The sequence below is a fragment of the Etheostoma cragini genome, chromosome 19, assembly GCF_013103735.1.
Source record: "Etheostoma cragini isolate CJK2018 chromosome 19, CSU_Ecrag_1.0, whole genome shotgun sequence".
NCBI lineage: Eukaryota > Metazoa > Chordata > Actinopteri > Perciformes > Percidae > Etheostoma > Etheostoma cragini.
Genome location: NC_048425.1, coordinates 17357935 through 17373353, shown reverse-complemented (window position 1 = coordinate 17373353; position 15419 = coordinate 17357935). Strand labels below are relative to the sequence as shown.

General features: G+C 40.1%; 1 protein-coding gene across 34 annotated transcripts in view; it reads right to left on the bottom strand.

The window, feature by feature from the left end:
- Positions 1–15419, bottom strand: part of ank2b (ankyrin 2b, neuronal) — a 188743-nt gene that overhangs the window by 42838 nt on the left and 130486 nt on the right. For 27 of the 34 annotated variants that reach the window (XM_034856387.1, XM_034856386.1, XM_034856382.1 and 24 more), the window contains 8 exons: positions 7645–7842; positions 7000–7098; positions 6727–6825; positions 5780–5878; positions 5583–5681; positions 4379–4451; positions 3528–3587; positions 308–449 (listed from right to left, as the gene is read on the bottom strand). In XM_034856387.1, coding sequence (XP_034712278.1) covers positions 308–449; positions 3528–3587; positions 4379–4451; positions 5583–5681; positions 5780–5878; positions 6727–6825; positions 7000–7098; positions 7645–7842 — 869 coding nt within the window. Of the gene's footprint in view, positions 1–307; positions 450–3527; positions 3588–4378; positions 4452–5582; positions 5682–5779; positions 5879–6726; positions 6826–6999; positions 7099–7644; positions 7843–9154; positions 9254–9586; positions 9686–11654; positions 11853–13089; positions 13189–14213; positions 14313–15381; positions 15414–15419 lie in introns of those variants that run through there. The other 7 variants (XM_034856398.1, XM_034856406.1, XM_034856388.1 and 4 more) reach the window with 5 other exon arrangements.

Genomic DNA, 15419 nt, shown 5'->3' with positions numbered 1-15419 from the left:
CTGTATACGGGCCTCCCCGTTCTCTCGTCTCCTCTCTCTGTGTATTTGTCTGTAGACGGGCGTCCCCGTCCTCTCGTCTCCTGTCTCTGTGCCTGGTCTGTAGACGGGCGTCCCCGTCCTCTCGTCTCCTGTCTCTGTGCCTGGTCTGTAGACGGGCGTCCCCGTCCTCTCATATCTTCTTTCTTAAGTGTGTCCTCTCGTCTCCTCTTTCTATATCTAGTCTGCACACGGGTGTCCCTGTCCTCTCGTCCCCTCTCTCGGAACCCCTTACCTATCCAAGTTCAACATGTGACAGAGTGTGCAGTACCTGTCGATGCGCCCCCCCTCCAAGCTGAAGCGGAGGTAGTTCATTCCATCCAGATACTGTCCTGGCAGGGAGTCATCTCCCAGCTCCCTGAGGTCCTCCGCCCTCAGATACTCCCCTCCGTCACCTGTCATCGTGTCATCACCTGGAGAGAGACACAGATGGGGGGAGGGAACATGTCACAGTTTGGTGGAAACCACATAGAACTGTTTCACTTTTACCTTGGCATTTGGGTTCTTCAATGTCTTGACATTTATCTGCAAGGGGCTAATATTGGCTAATATGCTGGGACTAGTAGCTTAGCAGGTTAGCGCCTGCATATGATGTTAGCATACTTACCATTTTGTCTCTCACTGCTCAGATACTGCTACCGGATCACTATAAGTTCTGATTCTAGTCTGTGCATTACACATGTCAACCTCTCAATCCCCATGGCTAAATAGGGGAATGCTAGGCAGCATTCTCGTATGTTATCTAAACCACAGGCCTGACCGCGGTAATATTAGCATAGCATATTCAGAGACAGGTGGAGCTTGTGAAGCACACAATAACATTCACTGTCAGGCCTGTGTGTGTTAAGGAAGACCATTTCAATCAAACATCAAGACATTCAGGTTACAATTGTAAGTAAAGTAAGTAAGTAAACCTTATTTATATAGCACCTTTTACAGACAAGAAAGGTCACAAAGTGCTTTACAGTAGAAACTTGAGGTGTTTTTTAAAAGTTTCCACAGAATCCAAAGCTCCCAAGGCTAACGGGAGAGAGATCCAGAGCCTTGGAGCCGCCACAGAAAAAGCACGATCACCTCTGGTTTTAAAACGTGTTCTGGGGACAGTTAAAAGGTCTTGGTCTGAAGACCTCAGAGAGAGACCAGAAGTGTGAGCGCTTAATAGATCCTGGATGTAAACGGGAGCCTGACCATGCAAGGCTCTATAAGTGGTGATTCAAATTTTATTTAATGAAAATGAAAAAATCTACTGACTCAATCTTTTCGATGTGTTTGTGCTGCTGCACTTCTCTGTGTGTGTGTGTAACAACCATAGTGTGTGTGTGCTGTAAACAAGCCTAAAGTAACTATGAAATGCTGCGTTATTGACTTTAGTCTAGGTTTTTGTTAGTCAATGGAGCGATCATCCCTGGAAGACCTGCACGCCCAGAATGCACCTGAACACACCTCCCTGTAAGACCAGCATGCCCAGAATGCACCTGAACACACCTCCCTGTAAGACCAGCATGCCCAGAATGCACCTGAACACACCTCCCTGTAAGACCGGCACGCCCATGGGCACACAGACGGGCGCAGGTGGATTTGCAATTTAGGACGTGGGCGCTGGGTGGGAAACTGACAACTGGGTCGGTCTTAAGACACTTTGCTTACGTTGGGTGCAAGACAGAGCCCACAGTGTGACTCTGTGTCTCATCTCTAACGCACATTAATCAATCAAGTATAGATAAGCCTTCTTAAGTTTTGATTTGATTTGATTAGGATCCCCATTAGCTGATCCAAAACATACTCTTCCTGGGCTCCACATGTCATGGCTTCATTGACGTTTGTTTTTCAGAAAACACAATTTCAATATCATTTACAGCAATACTCTTCAACACTGCATTGATCAGGATATTACAAGAATTACGGTAAACTAGAAGAGTAAGCAATGAATGTTGACAGTGTGTGTGTGTCCCTGGTGCACATCCATAAGATAATATTTCAGGAACTTAGTTTGCTGTTTAATTGTGGTTCATAGGCCTCACAATGTGTGTGTGTGTGTGTCCGTGAGAGAGAAAAAACACAAAGCAAAGGCAATCGTCACAACAGGCACATACAGTGTGTGTTAATATGGTCAGTGAGACCTGTGCTAAGCTACCGAGCTACGTATGTCATGTAGAGAGAGGACAAAACTATATGTGGTTATTGGTTACAATTTGGCAACATTTGACTGTCAATGGAAACGATTGCAGGTCTGTAGCCAATAGGGTTGCTTTGATATAGCAGCGTGTCAGCTGATTAGTTCTCCCCAATCATAAGCTAACCTTAATAAGTGTGACTTTCTGTTGTGTGTTTCCCTGACAATGGCCTGACAATTTTAATATTTTTGCCAAAAATGTAGACACATTTGGTGGGTGGTGGGTGATGGGTGCCACTTACAGACCCAGTTGGATGACACTGGTATACTGGCTACCTGCAGAGGGAGGAGTCTAATAACTAATAGAAAGACATGTCTGGGGTGGGGGGATCACCAGAACACTCCCGATACGATATCATCACGATACTTATGCCACGATACGATATTATTGCGATATTCGGCAATATATTGCAATTTTGTAATTTGATTGCAATAACCTCTTTTTCTAACTACTAATTGTTCCCCAATTTCAAATGACGTCCCCAAAAGGAAACTTCTCAACATCTGTTTTATTCAGAAAGAAACATTTCTCTCACAGTTTGTTCATATCACTTATTGGGACAAAAGTAAATAATAAAATATTGATTCTTGGCGTCTGTGTATCGATACAGTATTGCCACTGAAAATATCGCGATACTATGCTGTATCGATTCCCCCCCCCCACCCCTAATATCATCCATGGAGTTGTCACGTTCATGTGTAGTTGAAACATTTTAGGCATCAACTGAATTTTGATGAGGCGCGCATCAACTAAGGTTAACTGTAAATCCCAAATTTTTGCCAATTTTTTGTTTTGTTTTTTTGCTTTTTTCAGCAATTTTTTCTATGATGGAATTTTTTGCCGTCTCTTTCAGAACTTTAAGTCGACCACACCGTGAGTGAGAAAGCTGTATGAGAAATGCAATAATATAGTCAAAGATAGTAGATATTTTCAAAATAAAAGCATGTCAATAAACTAACCATGTCTGGCTCTTGATGTGATTCTCATTTTCAGGTTTGGCTGTACCGCCCTAGTGCATCAATGTAGGTCTCTTTTTACAGCGTTCTATACACAGACAGCCGTTAGTGTTTGATGTGACTTATGAGCATTTAAAAAAAACATACGTCAGCAAATGACATGCATCACTACTTTGAGCCTTTTAATTAAAAGACCCGTTTTGACTCAGTTCAACTTTTTCTCTGTTTCATGTGTATCCAAATACTACAGTTAGTATTGTAGCCCAACGGCAGTTGGTACAGGCTCGTTCCCCATGCATAACAACTACCCCCCCCCTTCTGGTACAATCAGCACAGCAACACAAAGCAGCGTGCCGAATACCTTCAATATCCATGGGGTCGTCTGACATAACATCATCGTCATCATCAATGGCTTTCAATGCTGTGGGTGGACAGCACAGTCACTCACTACTTTCGAAAATCTACTAATGGCTGAAAAGACCTCTGAACTCAACACAGTTTCAACTGTAATGTAGGTCTCTGAAGGCTGATACCATATAGCAGATGCTCCAAAGGGAACATTTTCCTGCTAAAAAAAGACTTGAACATAAGGGTAGAAATTCTGCAATACAAGTCTGCATTACAGTACTAGTTTGGCAATCAATCTCCCCAAAGCTGTAGTAATCAATTAACAATTATTTTCCCACTAGGCCAGACAGGACACAATATCTGACACATTAATACCTTATGGAGTTGTAATGGCTGACATGTTAGCAAACCCTTTCCTTTTGACCCATTTATCAGACACTGAGGAACCACCTGACAATGCTTTTAGCTCTGCTTTGTCCTCCACCAACTCCTGGCTCTTTATCCGCTAGCTCTTCCACTTTCTCCTACAGCTACAACTTTCTGTGTTTTGGCGCACGGCAGGTGTACAGGGAACTGTATGACTGCCTGCTGCTTGAGACAGGGAGATTTACAGGGCATTTAACTGAATCATTGAACTAAACGCGCACAAAATGCTCCATAAAGTTGAGTCTGGCTGATAACTCTCTATTTCCCTAGCTGTAATGGAAACAGATTCTCTAACAAGTACACTGACCAGTGAACTAGTGTGGACTCACCACACAAATAGGGCTTTGCTTGATTTAGTTCAGCATCTAGTGCATTTGGACACGTGGTTAGAGGACCAATGAGAGAGCTGCACTGTGGGTTAACGTTGACATGACTCACCCTCTTCATCCGAGACATCCAGCACTTCAGTCATGGTCTCTGGCACGTTCAGCTTGTGTTTCTCCGTCACCGTCTGGCAGCATGGGTGGAAGGAGATCCATTAACTTCACATGATACACATACAGTAGGTAAGCCTAGCTGCAGCCAATGCAGTACACCATAACAGCCCTGCAATATATCCTATCTCATAAAGTTTAGTGTTTTAGATGATTTAATTGTACTTGTCTTTCAATTCCCATTCATTTCATCAATCATCACTACAGTTGTTTTCAATTGGTTACTTCCAGCCTTGAGGCCACTTTTCTTAACCCTCCTATGGTCCTTGGGTCAAATATGACCCCTTTCCAAAAATTTTGAATATCAAAAATGTTGGTTTCTTCTGAACAAATGTTCCAAAAAAGTTAACATGGATGGTTCCCAGCAACGCTCCTCACAAGTTAAATTAATAATCAGTTCACTACTTTCATTGAATTGGTGTGTTTTTGTCAATTTTATAGCATTTGGAGAGAAAAAAATTGGTAAAAGACCTTTAAAAAAAGTGGGGAAAAAAAGAGAAAAATGTCAATAAAAGTGACTAAAATGTCAATAAATGTCAAATAAAGGGACAAAAATGTTAAAAGATGTCAAAAAAGTCACAGAAATGTATTAAAAAAAAATCACAAAAACTTCCAAAAAATCACAAAATTACAAAAAAAATGGAATTTCCAGGTCAGTGGGAAGACAACACAAGGGTTAAAGGATACATGGGGAAAATTGTTTAAAAAATGTATTATTTCATTATATTATAACTGTTGAAATCAAATCAGCTTTTTTGCTTGTTTCCCACCAATGCACATTTCCATTCCAGCACGGATTCTCTCAAACATAACCTTTACCTTTAGTCTATATTGGGAATTTAATTTTTTGTAGCACAGACAATTGGTTAAAGGACTTTAGGTATTTGCTGTCAATGGAACGTCTATGATAAATTTGACCGAGGAGATGAAGGACCCATGATCTTTATAAGACTATATTTGGAAAAACTGGACATATAAATTAGTTAAGTGGAAATTATGGTTCAGCCCAATCTGTTGTACTCTGGACTGTAATGTCTGATGACTCTGTGGTCTTGTGTTGTGCGTGTATGTGGCTTTAGAAGAAAAAGAAGTCTAAAAAATAGGATGTGTTGTCGGTGTGTGTGTGTGTGTGTGTGTGTGTGCCGTACCGTTGTGGTGGTTATGATCTCCTCGGTGACGACCCTCAGCGTATCCACCACCGAGATGTAGCCCAGCCTCCGAGCGATCCCCAGCGCAGTGTTACCGTTCTGGACGAGGGAACGCACAACGGGTGACGTTGGATCACGTGTGTGTCCATGTGCTGTGACACGTGTGTGTTTGCGTTGACGGGGCTGTTTTTACGTACCACGGTGATAGCGTTGGGCTTGGCACCGCTTTGCAGCAGCAGGTTGATGATGTGTGTGTTTCCTTGCTGCGCTGCCTGGTGAAGAGGAGTGTATCCATTCTGGAGAGGAGCGATAAAACCAATCCATCATCAGATAAAGTCATAATTCATAGGATGCTTGATTTTATTTGAGAGGTTGTTTTTCTCTATCCCTCGCTCTCCTATTTCCTCATTGGTGGAACCTTGATTAGTTGTATTTGTGTGAGATTATGAGTACTTGTGTCAGTTTTTTGGTGGGTTGTTAAAGTTATGTGTGTGTCATGATGGATGTCATGCTAACGTAGCCTGAACCTGCTTTGCTAAATTTGAGATGCTGGTCTTTGATATACACGACAAAGCTTAGTGCTGCCATCAATATAACAGTATTGTCGGAGTTGTGTATGCAACACCTTCTAACTGCAATAAACATGTCATTTCTAACAATAGTAATACATATTTCTGCCTTGCTCAAAGAGTTGAAGTGGGGTCTCTCTAGCAACCGATCCACATGCCGTTCTATGGTCCATACGGGGACTTGAACCAGCAACCCTCTGGTTCCCAACCACACTACCTACAGACTAAGCTCAAATACAATACAATATACTGTATATAATGTAAGAATTATAATATAATATAGTTTTAACAAGAAAAGTTGGTATGAAGATATAGTTAGTAGTAGTAAAGTTTCCCATTTTCACAAGCTACATTGACATAAACATAAAAAGATATGTGTGTGATATGTGTCTACAATTCCTTATGACATGAGATTATCTTGTTCCAATGTTAAAAAGATTTTGTTCTAATCAGAAAACTTTGACTTAAGAGAAGAAGCAGCATGTTAGAAATAATATTGGTTGAATACAATAATAGCGCGACGGTGCATGCGGATAAAAATGACTATCTGAGCGCAGTATTAGTAGTATTAGTACCTTGGTCTTGGCGTTGACATTGGCTCCATTCTGAAGCAGGAAGTTGACCATCTTGGCGTTACCGTAGTGACATGCTACAATTAGCGGGGTGTATCCCAACTGCAAAACAACAGCAGGTCAGAAGAATAACACACTTGCATTTATAGAGAATATGAGAACTGGGAGATGAGCCTGAAGAATATTATGTATGTAATTATGTATGTTATGTCATTGTGTATAGCCAGTAGGTTTATAGATAAATACAGAGAATGAATAATATATGATTGGACAGACTTTGGTCTGCTGGTCGAGGTTGGCTCCGTTTTTGGCGAGGATCTCGGCAACAGCCACTTTGTCCTCCTGGGCTGCCAGATGGAGGGCAGTCAGGCCGCTCTGTGTGAGGAACACGCACACACACACACACACTTATTATATTCCAACAGACATATTCAGACACATCATGTCCATTCTTTGTTGTCGAATAATAATGACGGAGCTCCTTTGACACAGTAAAGAAGATAGTTTGTCCTAAAAAACTTGATTAATTGGGGGATTAAATATATGGAAGCTATTATGTAAATGTTCTGGCAGTTACTTATGATTCTGATTTTTCAAGTGATTGTATGAATATTCACATGTGCTGTCGCTTTAACTGTAGTAAGGTACAATAGAGCTCAACAGTGTAAAACCCCTTTGATTTTCTCTGTTAACATCATGTCTAAACCGTCTGGTAGACTGACCGCTATACCAAGAAGTCCATATCAAATCAATCTTTTGGCCAAAAACTACACTTCCCACAATCCTAAGCCTGACAGAGACATCTCTGATTGGTCCAAATGGCTAATCGCTAACAGCTAGAGCGAGGTGCTACCATTGAGGTCTAGAACACAGTGGAACGGTTCATGGAAAAACACTTCCCGATCCAGGTTTCTGCAGTACCTTAGTTTGGATGTTGACCTGGGCGGCCTTGGTCATTAGCAGGGCAGCCATATCGGCGTGGCCCTCCTGGGAGGCCAGATGGAGCGGGGTGACTCCCTGCTTGGTCAGGATGTTGGTCTCGGCTTCGTACTGCAGCAGCACGGTGGCGATGTCCATCTGGTTCTTCTTAGCCGCGATGTGGAGCGGAGTGTAGCCGTTCTGATTCAGGAGGACAGGGGGGACACAGCTGTCACTGACTTGGTGATGCTTTAACATAGACCATAGTGGTCCCCTAATACTGTATCTGAAGTCTCTGTTATATAGACCTTAGTGGTCCCTAATACTGTATCTAGACCTTAGTGGTCCCTAATACTGTATCTGAAGTCTCTTTTATATAGACCTTAGTGGTCTCCCAATACTGTATCTGAAGTCTCTTTTATATAGACCTTAGTGGTCCCCTAATACTGTATCTGAAGTATCTTTATATAGACCTTAGTGGTCCCTAATACTGTATCTGAAGTCTCTTTTATATAGGCCTTAGTGGTCCCTAATACTGTATCTTAAGTCTCTTTTATATAGACCATAGTGGTCCCTAATACTGTATCTTAAGTCTCTTTTATATAGACCTTAGTGGTCTTCTAATACTGTATCTGAAGTCTCTTTTATATAGGCCTTAGTGGTCCCTAATACTGTATCTTAAGTCTCTTTTATATAGACCTTAGTGGTCCCTAATACTGTATCTTAAGTCTCTTTTATATAGACCTTAGTGGTCTTCTAATACTGCATCTGAGGTCTGGTGGAGAATTCCAGCCACTCGAGCCAGTCCCACAATGAGCTTTCCTTAGTAAATGCCATTGTTGTGTGTGTAGCTTTAAATGGTATTGAGGAGGAGAGAGGGGGGTCAAGGTATCAGAGCATGATACCCAGGGCTCGGTTTACACCTATCACCATTTCTAGTCACTGGGGGGCCATAGGCAGGCTGGGGGAAGGCATATTAATGTTAAAAAACCTCATAAAGTGACATTTTCAGCAATGGGACCTTTAAAATAAAATAATCACACAAGCACCAAATGTTTTTCAACTGGTGAAATGTAGCTAAGTACATTCACTCAAGTTTCAAATTGGGGAGGCAACAAAGACAGATGGAAGTGGACGGACGAGGAGACGAGAGAGACTTTCTGAATGTAATTTATCTGGAACTTGCCCACGAAATGGCCAACAAAGGGTAGGAAAAGCCATGGGACGTCCAGCGGATTCAATGGAAGACGCTCAAACAGAGAGACACGTCTTAAAAAGGAGTCTCGCAGCGGTGCCGGAGGGACAATAAAAGACGAGTTGCATCTGCACGGTCATAGCGATGTGTTGATAACGTTGTTGTTTTCTTATTATAGCTTGATTTGTCGCTATCAGCTGGAACATAAGCCCTATGACAACTTGTCCCATATTTTTTTACCGAATTTCAGATCATCTGATTGACACGTGGGTGGAAACTTAGCTACTGTCTCCGTGTCTCTGTGCTGTGGACTCTCACCTTGGCCATGGCGTGGGGGGACGCTCCTTTGTCCAAAAGCAGGAGCGCCACCTTCTGGTTGTCGTAATGTGCCGCGACATGGAGCGGGGTGAGGCCGTTCTGCAAGGGATGGACGGTGAGCGCCCGTGGATTAGAAAGCAGTTAGTGCACCACACACACACACACACACACACACACACACACACACACACACACACACACACACACACACACACACACACTATTAATAGGAAGTGTTAAATGGTATAAAACTGTAAATTGAGATGAATTAGACAGCAAAAACTGGATAGTTAATCCAAATAAAGGAATTATTTTACTCAAACTAGCCCTGCCACTGCTCTTGTAGACAATGTTAGAGAGGGGACATTACTTTAATCATATCATACACCATACACATATATTGTAAAAGTGAAATGAAGGTTTTTATTTTACCTTTCCAGCGTAATCCGCTGGAGCGTGACGCTGCAGCAGAAGCTTAGCCACATCTAGGCTTCCGTACTTGGAGGCCACATGCAGGGGAGTAAAACCTTTCTGTGGAGCCAGAGAAGACATTAAGAAATATGTTCAAAACACGGTAAATACAGGACATATAAGGACGTATAAACTCAGGTTATTGGTCCCTATGATCTCCCTTTACATAAATATACATATTATTTACAGACAAAGCCATTTACGTATTTTTGAAACTAATCTCAGCCATTTAAATATGTTATGAGAGTCATTTATAAGACCCAACAAATGTACATGTACAGTACATTAACATAAATCCATACTTATTATCATTGCATACATCTTGAGGCCCTGATGGACCAATGTTCCCCATGTTGAGCAATATGGGGAATCTTTTTAATTTGACAAAAAAAATGTACACAATCTAGATCAATGGGTGTCTGTTTTGTTAGGGACATAAAGCAATACAGCTGGCTGCTATGCTGATGCAATTCAAGGTAACCTTAAACCAAAAAGTCCTTTAACTTTGCAAAGAAACCAGCAGAGGGGGCACTTTTACTACTGAGATAGAAAGCTGACAGAAACCACATGACCAGGGGGTTTAGGACCCAGCCCTGCCCACGGATGGAGCAATCCTTTGTTTGTGGAACGCCGGATTATATGTGATGTAACAGGTGATGGAGAAGAGAGGGAGAGGGTCTTCTTACACGGAGACGTGGAGACATCACAACAGTGTAAGCAAATCAAGGATTTGGGCTATTATGAACATGCGTGGCTAGACGGAGAGTGTTTACAACTTTTCCTGATTTGGTTTCCGTAGCCACACCTTTCCTCCCCAGAGAGACGTGGAGGGTGGGCGAGAGGAGAACCACTGGATCCTGACACATACAGTGCACCCCAAAGGACTGTATCACTATTAATAGTGTATGAACACAAAAAAAGGCTGTTTTGTCATATGTCACTTGACTGCGTTCAGCCTGCATGCACGATTCAGAGGAAAGCAGCAGATTTCCAGCCACATCATTCACATTCATTAAAAGTGGGTCAAATCCACAGAGAGCTGCACATGCAGTCATACTGTAACTGCTTATCACCATGGGATCAGCCCTAAGAGCATGAATGCACTTACAATCTCTTCCTTCATCTCGACATTTGGTATTAAAAATAGATTTTATAATACACTGCAATAATTGCTATTTCAACTTGGGTTGAAATTACAACAGAAGAAGTGGCGGCCATGCTGGATTAGCAGATGTTGACGGGAACATTTTACAACAAGGTACACAAAAAACGGGTAGTTGTTTGGGCTTTGGAGGCGGCCAAAGAGTAGTAACGTTAGGTTTTGATTAGATGGCGAGCGCGAGACGCCAAAATGGACGCCGATAAGATTCTGAATGGAAAGTTTCCTTTAAAAAAAAAATTGTTCACCCTTTTATTGATGGACAGCATTACATTGTGTGAGAGATTATTTGCTCCAAGTGAGAATTAAGTGTGAAATTGAACACTACAGTAGGCTATATGTTGGGTAGGAGGTGAGGGGGTGGGGGCGGGGGTCTTGAGTACTGCAGTAGGCTATGTGCTGGGGAGGAGGTGAGGGGTGGGGGGGATGGGTCTTGAACACTACAGTACGCTATATGCCAATATTGTTTTGAATAAATAAAAAAACACATCTGCACAAAGCGAGCGGATCCACTTTCCACGTTACCAAGAGCATAAAAATGAAAATCCAATTGTTTTAATACATTTTTGTAATTTTTAAACTCCCATATATATATATATATATATATATATTTTTTTGATATCAGTTTGAAAAAAATACTCTAAAAAAAAAGAATGGGACGAAAAGAAATCAAGGGACATTTAGAAGGATAGAAATGTGTGATTAAGTGATAATTAATTGTGAGTTAACTACGCCATTAATGCGATTAAATCATATTTTTTAAAATGATTAAACGTTTGACAGCACTAATACATGTATATACTACATGAAATAATGAATAATGAATGTTTCTAGGAGTCAATCACTGTGCAGGTGGTTCCACTCACTCACCTTGGTGGCCAGTGAGTGTGAAGCTCCAGCCTCCAGCAGGACGGAGGCCGTCTCCACCTGGCCCTCCCGGGCCGAGATGTGGAGGGGGGTGTAGCCGTTGGTAGTGGCAGCGTCCGGATGGGCCATGTGCTGCAGCAGCAGCTGCACAATCTCGGTTTTACCCAGACGGGACGCAATGTGGAGGGGGGTCTGGTCCTCCTGCAGACAGCCCAGAAGAATATGGATGAAAACTTAATATGAAAAACCTACATAGACCTGTATAGCTGGATCAATTCCAAATATCAATGTGGGATTATCTTTCTCTGAAATAACTGTGATTAACAATATACTTGTCTCTTTCAGTCCAATTTTATAATATGTATTACTTATTATAAATGAATTCCAGGATACATATATTTTGGTAAATATCACTGTTATGTGACCAAGATGATGTAATAACAACCCTATGAAGTAAACCATGCCTCTTTATTTTATAATAAAATAATTCTCTTACTGAATGTTGCTGTTGATATGAACGTTTATAGGGTCAAGTGCCAACAACTTACTATTAAATTAATAGTATGAAAAATATACAGTACGGCCAATAATCACTCATGATATTACAGTTACCAGTCATACTCCTTAAGACCTTCGCTAATGTTAATTTCCATTAAACTACAAAAAAATGGACAATGAGACAATATCTGATAATTGTTACACACTGTAAATAATGGCTGTGAAATCTGCAGTTATTTCCTTTAGATTTCACAGTAACACTACTGTAAACGAGTTTTACAATAGAATGCTGTAAAGTATACATTGACAACATCTCAGTAGTCTAAGTATTACAGTTGAAATCACAGTAGTCTAAGTATTACTGTAAAACAATCACAGAAGTCTAAGTATTACAGTTGAAATCACGGTAGTCTAAATAATAAAGTTGAAATCACAGTAGTCTAAATATTACTGTAAAACAATTATATTAGTCTAAGTATTACAGTTGAAATCCCAGTAGTCTAATTTTTACAGTTAAAATCACAGTAGTCTAAGTATTACAGTTAAAATCAAAGTAGTCTAAATATTACTGTAAAACAACTGCAGTAGTCTAAGTATTACAGTTAAAACCACAGTAGTATAAGTATTACCTTAAAAAAATCCCAAAGTAGCCACTAAAGTACTGTAAATAGTACAGTAAACTACTGTATTTTTACTTTTTTATCTTATCTTGTGTTTAATTGTTTTGTATTTTGCAAGAAATACATAAAATACTGTAAATGGAACCTTTACTGACCTTTACTGTAAAAATAATTCACAGTAACTTGCTACAGTAACATTTTCCGTTAAATTTGTCACAGTGCAGGCCTAGCAGCAAATTCTGCATGTTCACAATATACTAGTACTGAGTGTGCAGTACTAGTATTTTTTTTACTACTACTACAGATAACAGCAGTCTCACCCGCGCCCTGGCGTCCACCATGGCTCCGTTCCTCAGCAAACACCTGACCACCTCCACCTGGCCCGCCCTGGCCGCCATGTGTAAAGCTGTTTCTCCACGCTGCACAAACACAACACACACACAACACAAACACACAACACACACAGGGTCAGCAGAGTCAACACACACACATTCAACTGAAATGTGCCCATATTGTAGCTAGTTGATATGGAGCTAGAATCGTTTCTTTATTACTTGCAATAAAAAAAAAAATCTGAGAAAAAAAAGAAAAAAAAGTTTTGAGAGGAAAAGTTGCTCTTTATATAGTATATATAGTATAGTATTTACTATAGTATAGTATAGTACTATAGTATAGTGATAGTTTGCTATCACTGATAGCAAAAAAACATTTTTTTTTTAGAGAATACGTTTTTATACCAATTCTAAAAAAAATATATATAACTATTAATACTATAGTTTTAGATGTAATTGTATTTCTCTCAAAATTGTAATATCTCTCTCAAAATATTTTTTTAAACTCTCAAATATGTAAAAATTCTCCCAAAAAAGTGTTTCTCTCAAAACATAAAATCTCTCTCAATATATATTTTTTGCTATCAGTGTAAAAAAACAATTCTCTAAAAAAGTGTTTTGCGCAAAATATAAAATCTCTCTCCAAATATGTTTTATGAATCTGAAATATTGAAAAATTCTCAAAAAAAGTGTTTCCTTTAAATCATAAAATATCTCCCCAATAAAAATTTTAACTCTGAAATATGTAAAAATTCTAAAAAAAAAGAGTTTCTCTCAAAAAATAAAATCTCTCAAAGTAATTTTCTAAACTCCCAATTACATATTTTATATATTAAATATATATATTTTTTGCTATCAGTTTGAAAAAAATCGTGTTTGTCTCAAACAGTGTTTCTTCTCGCTCTCAAACGCAAAAAACATATATTTGAGAGTTTAAAAAAGGATTTTGAGAGAGATTTCTTTTTGCTATTGGTATGAAAACTTTCCATGAAAGCTCAAATATGTTTTTTTCTCTCATAAAATGTAATATTTCCAGACATGTTATCTCCCTTTGAAACAGCTAGATTACAGTTGCCATAGTAACTGTGATTGGCTTGATTCCCATCACTCACGATGTTGCTGACGTCGGATGAGGCGCCGTTCTGCAGTAGCAGCAGGACGATGTTCAGGTGACCCATGAAGGCCGCCACGTGGATGGGGGTCAAACCAGACTGGACACAGGGACAGAAGCAGAGAAGAAGAACAATAGCATGAGATATTAATCATATAGAACATAAGGAGAGCTAAACAAACCCAAAAGCGATAACCACCCTAACTCACACATGCACTGACTTCACTCCACAACCTACAAAAAATATAATGTATAGGTAGTGCAGATGTACTTTACTTTATATTTTTATGTATTATATTCTTATATTTTATATAATGCTCTTTCAATTTCCCCACCCAGAGTTAATCCTGTCGGTCTGAGGATTGAACCGACAACCTCCCGGTCACAAGCTTGCATCTTTCTAAATATCTGACCAGCCAATAGCTACTTTCCCTAGAACGTTAGGGCAAATGTTTGTTGATGAGAGCTCAGCTGTGTTGCCAGATCTTGCGAGAGTTGGGAGGTCTGGAATAAAGTTCATTTTCTCCCCCTATGTCTTTAAGAATGTTGGCTTCTGAAAAATGGGTCCAATATATACTATGGTAACTATAGAGGGGAAAGGATCAGCCATAATCTGAGTTCACCTTCACTTTCCCCATTGGAATCAATACAGTCGGGACCTGCTGCTGGTCTCCTAAAGAAATGTGGGGGTGGCCAAACCCATGTGACACAGATACAAGAAATGAGTCTGAGTTGGGGTGTCTTGTTTCAAAACTGATAAAACAAATTTTTCTAAATTCAATCGACTCCGGTGTTTTACGCTACAGAGTAGCTTTTTTAAAAGTTAGCTAACGTATTGCTGTACAAAGGATAGTACTGAGAAAGTTTGCTAACTTATGAGTATTTGTGCTACTGCAGTGTTTAGCTTAGAGTACACACTGTAGTACACTGTATAGGTGAGTCTGCTAAGGTTAGCTTAAGTCAAATTAAGCACTATGGGTAACATTAAATTAAAACATTAAAAACAGATTTTGGCAAAACTTAAAGGATGAAACCTAAAACTATCATTAGCATTTAATAGCTAGTATTAGCTGCAGTAGAGCAGCTCTCTGGTAGTCCATCTGGAAAAGCCCAGTAGGTTGAAAGACACATTCGTGCAGATTTGTGTGTCACTCAGGTGTGTGACGTACCTCTGTAATGGCCTGGATCGAGGCTCCATATTTTACCA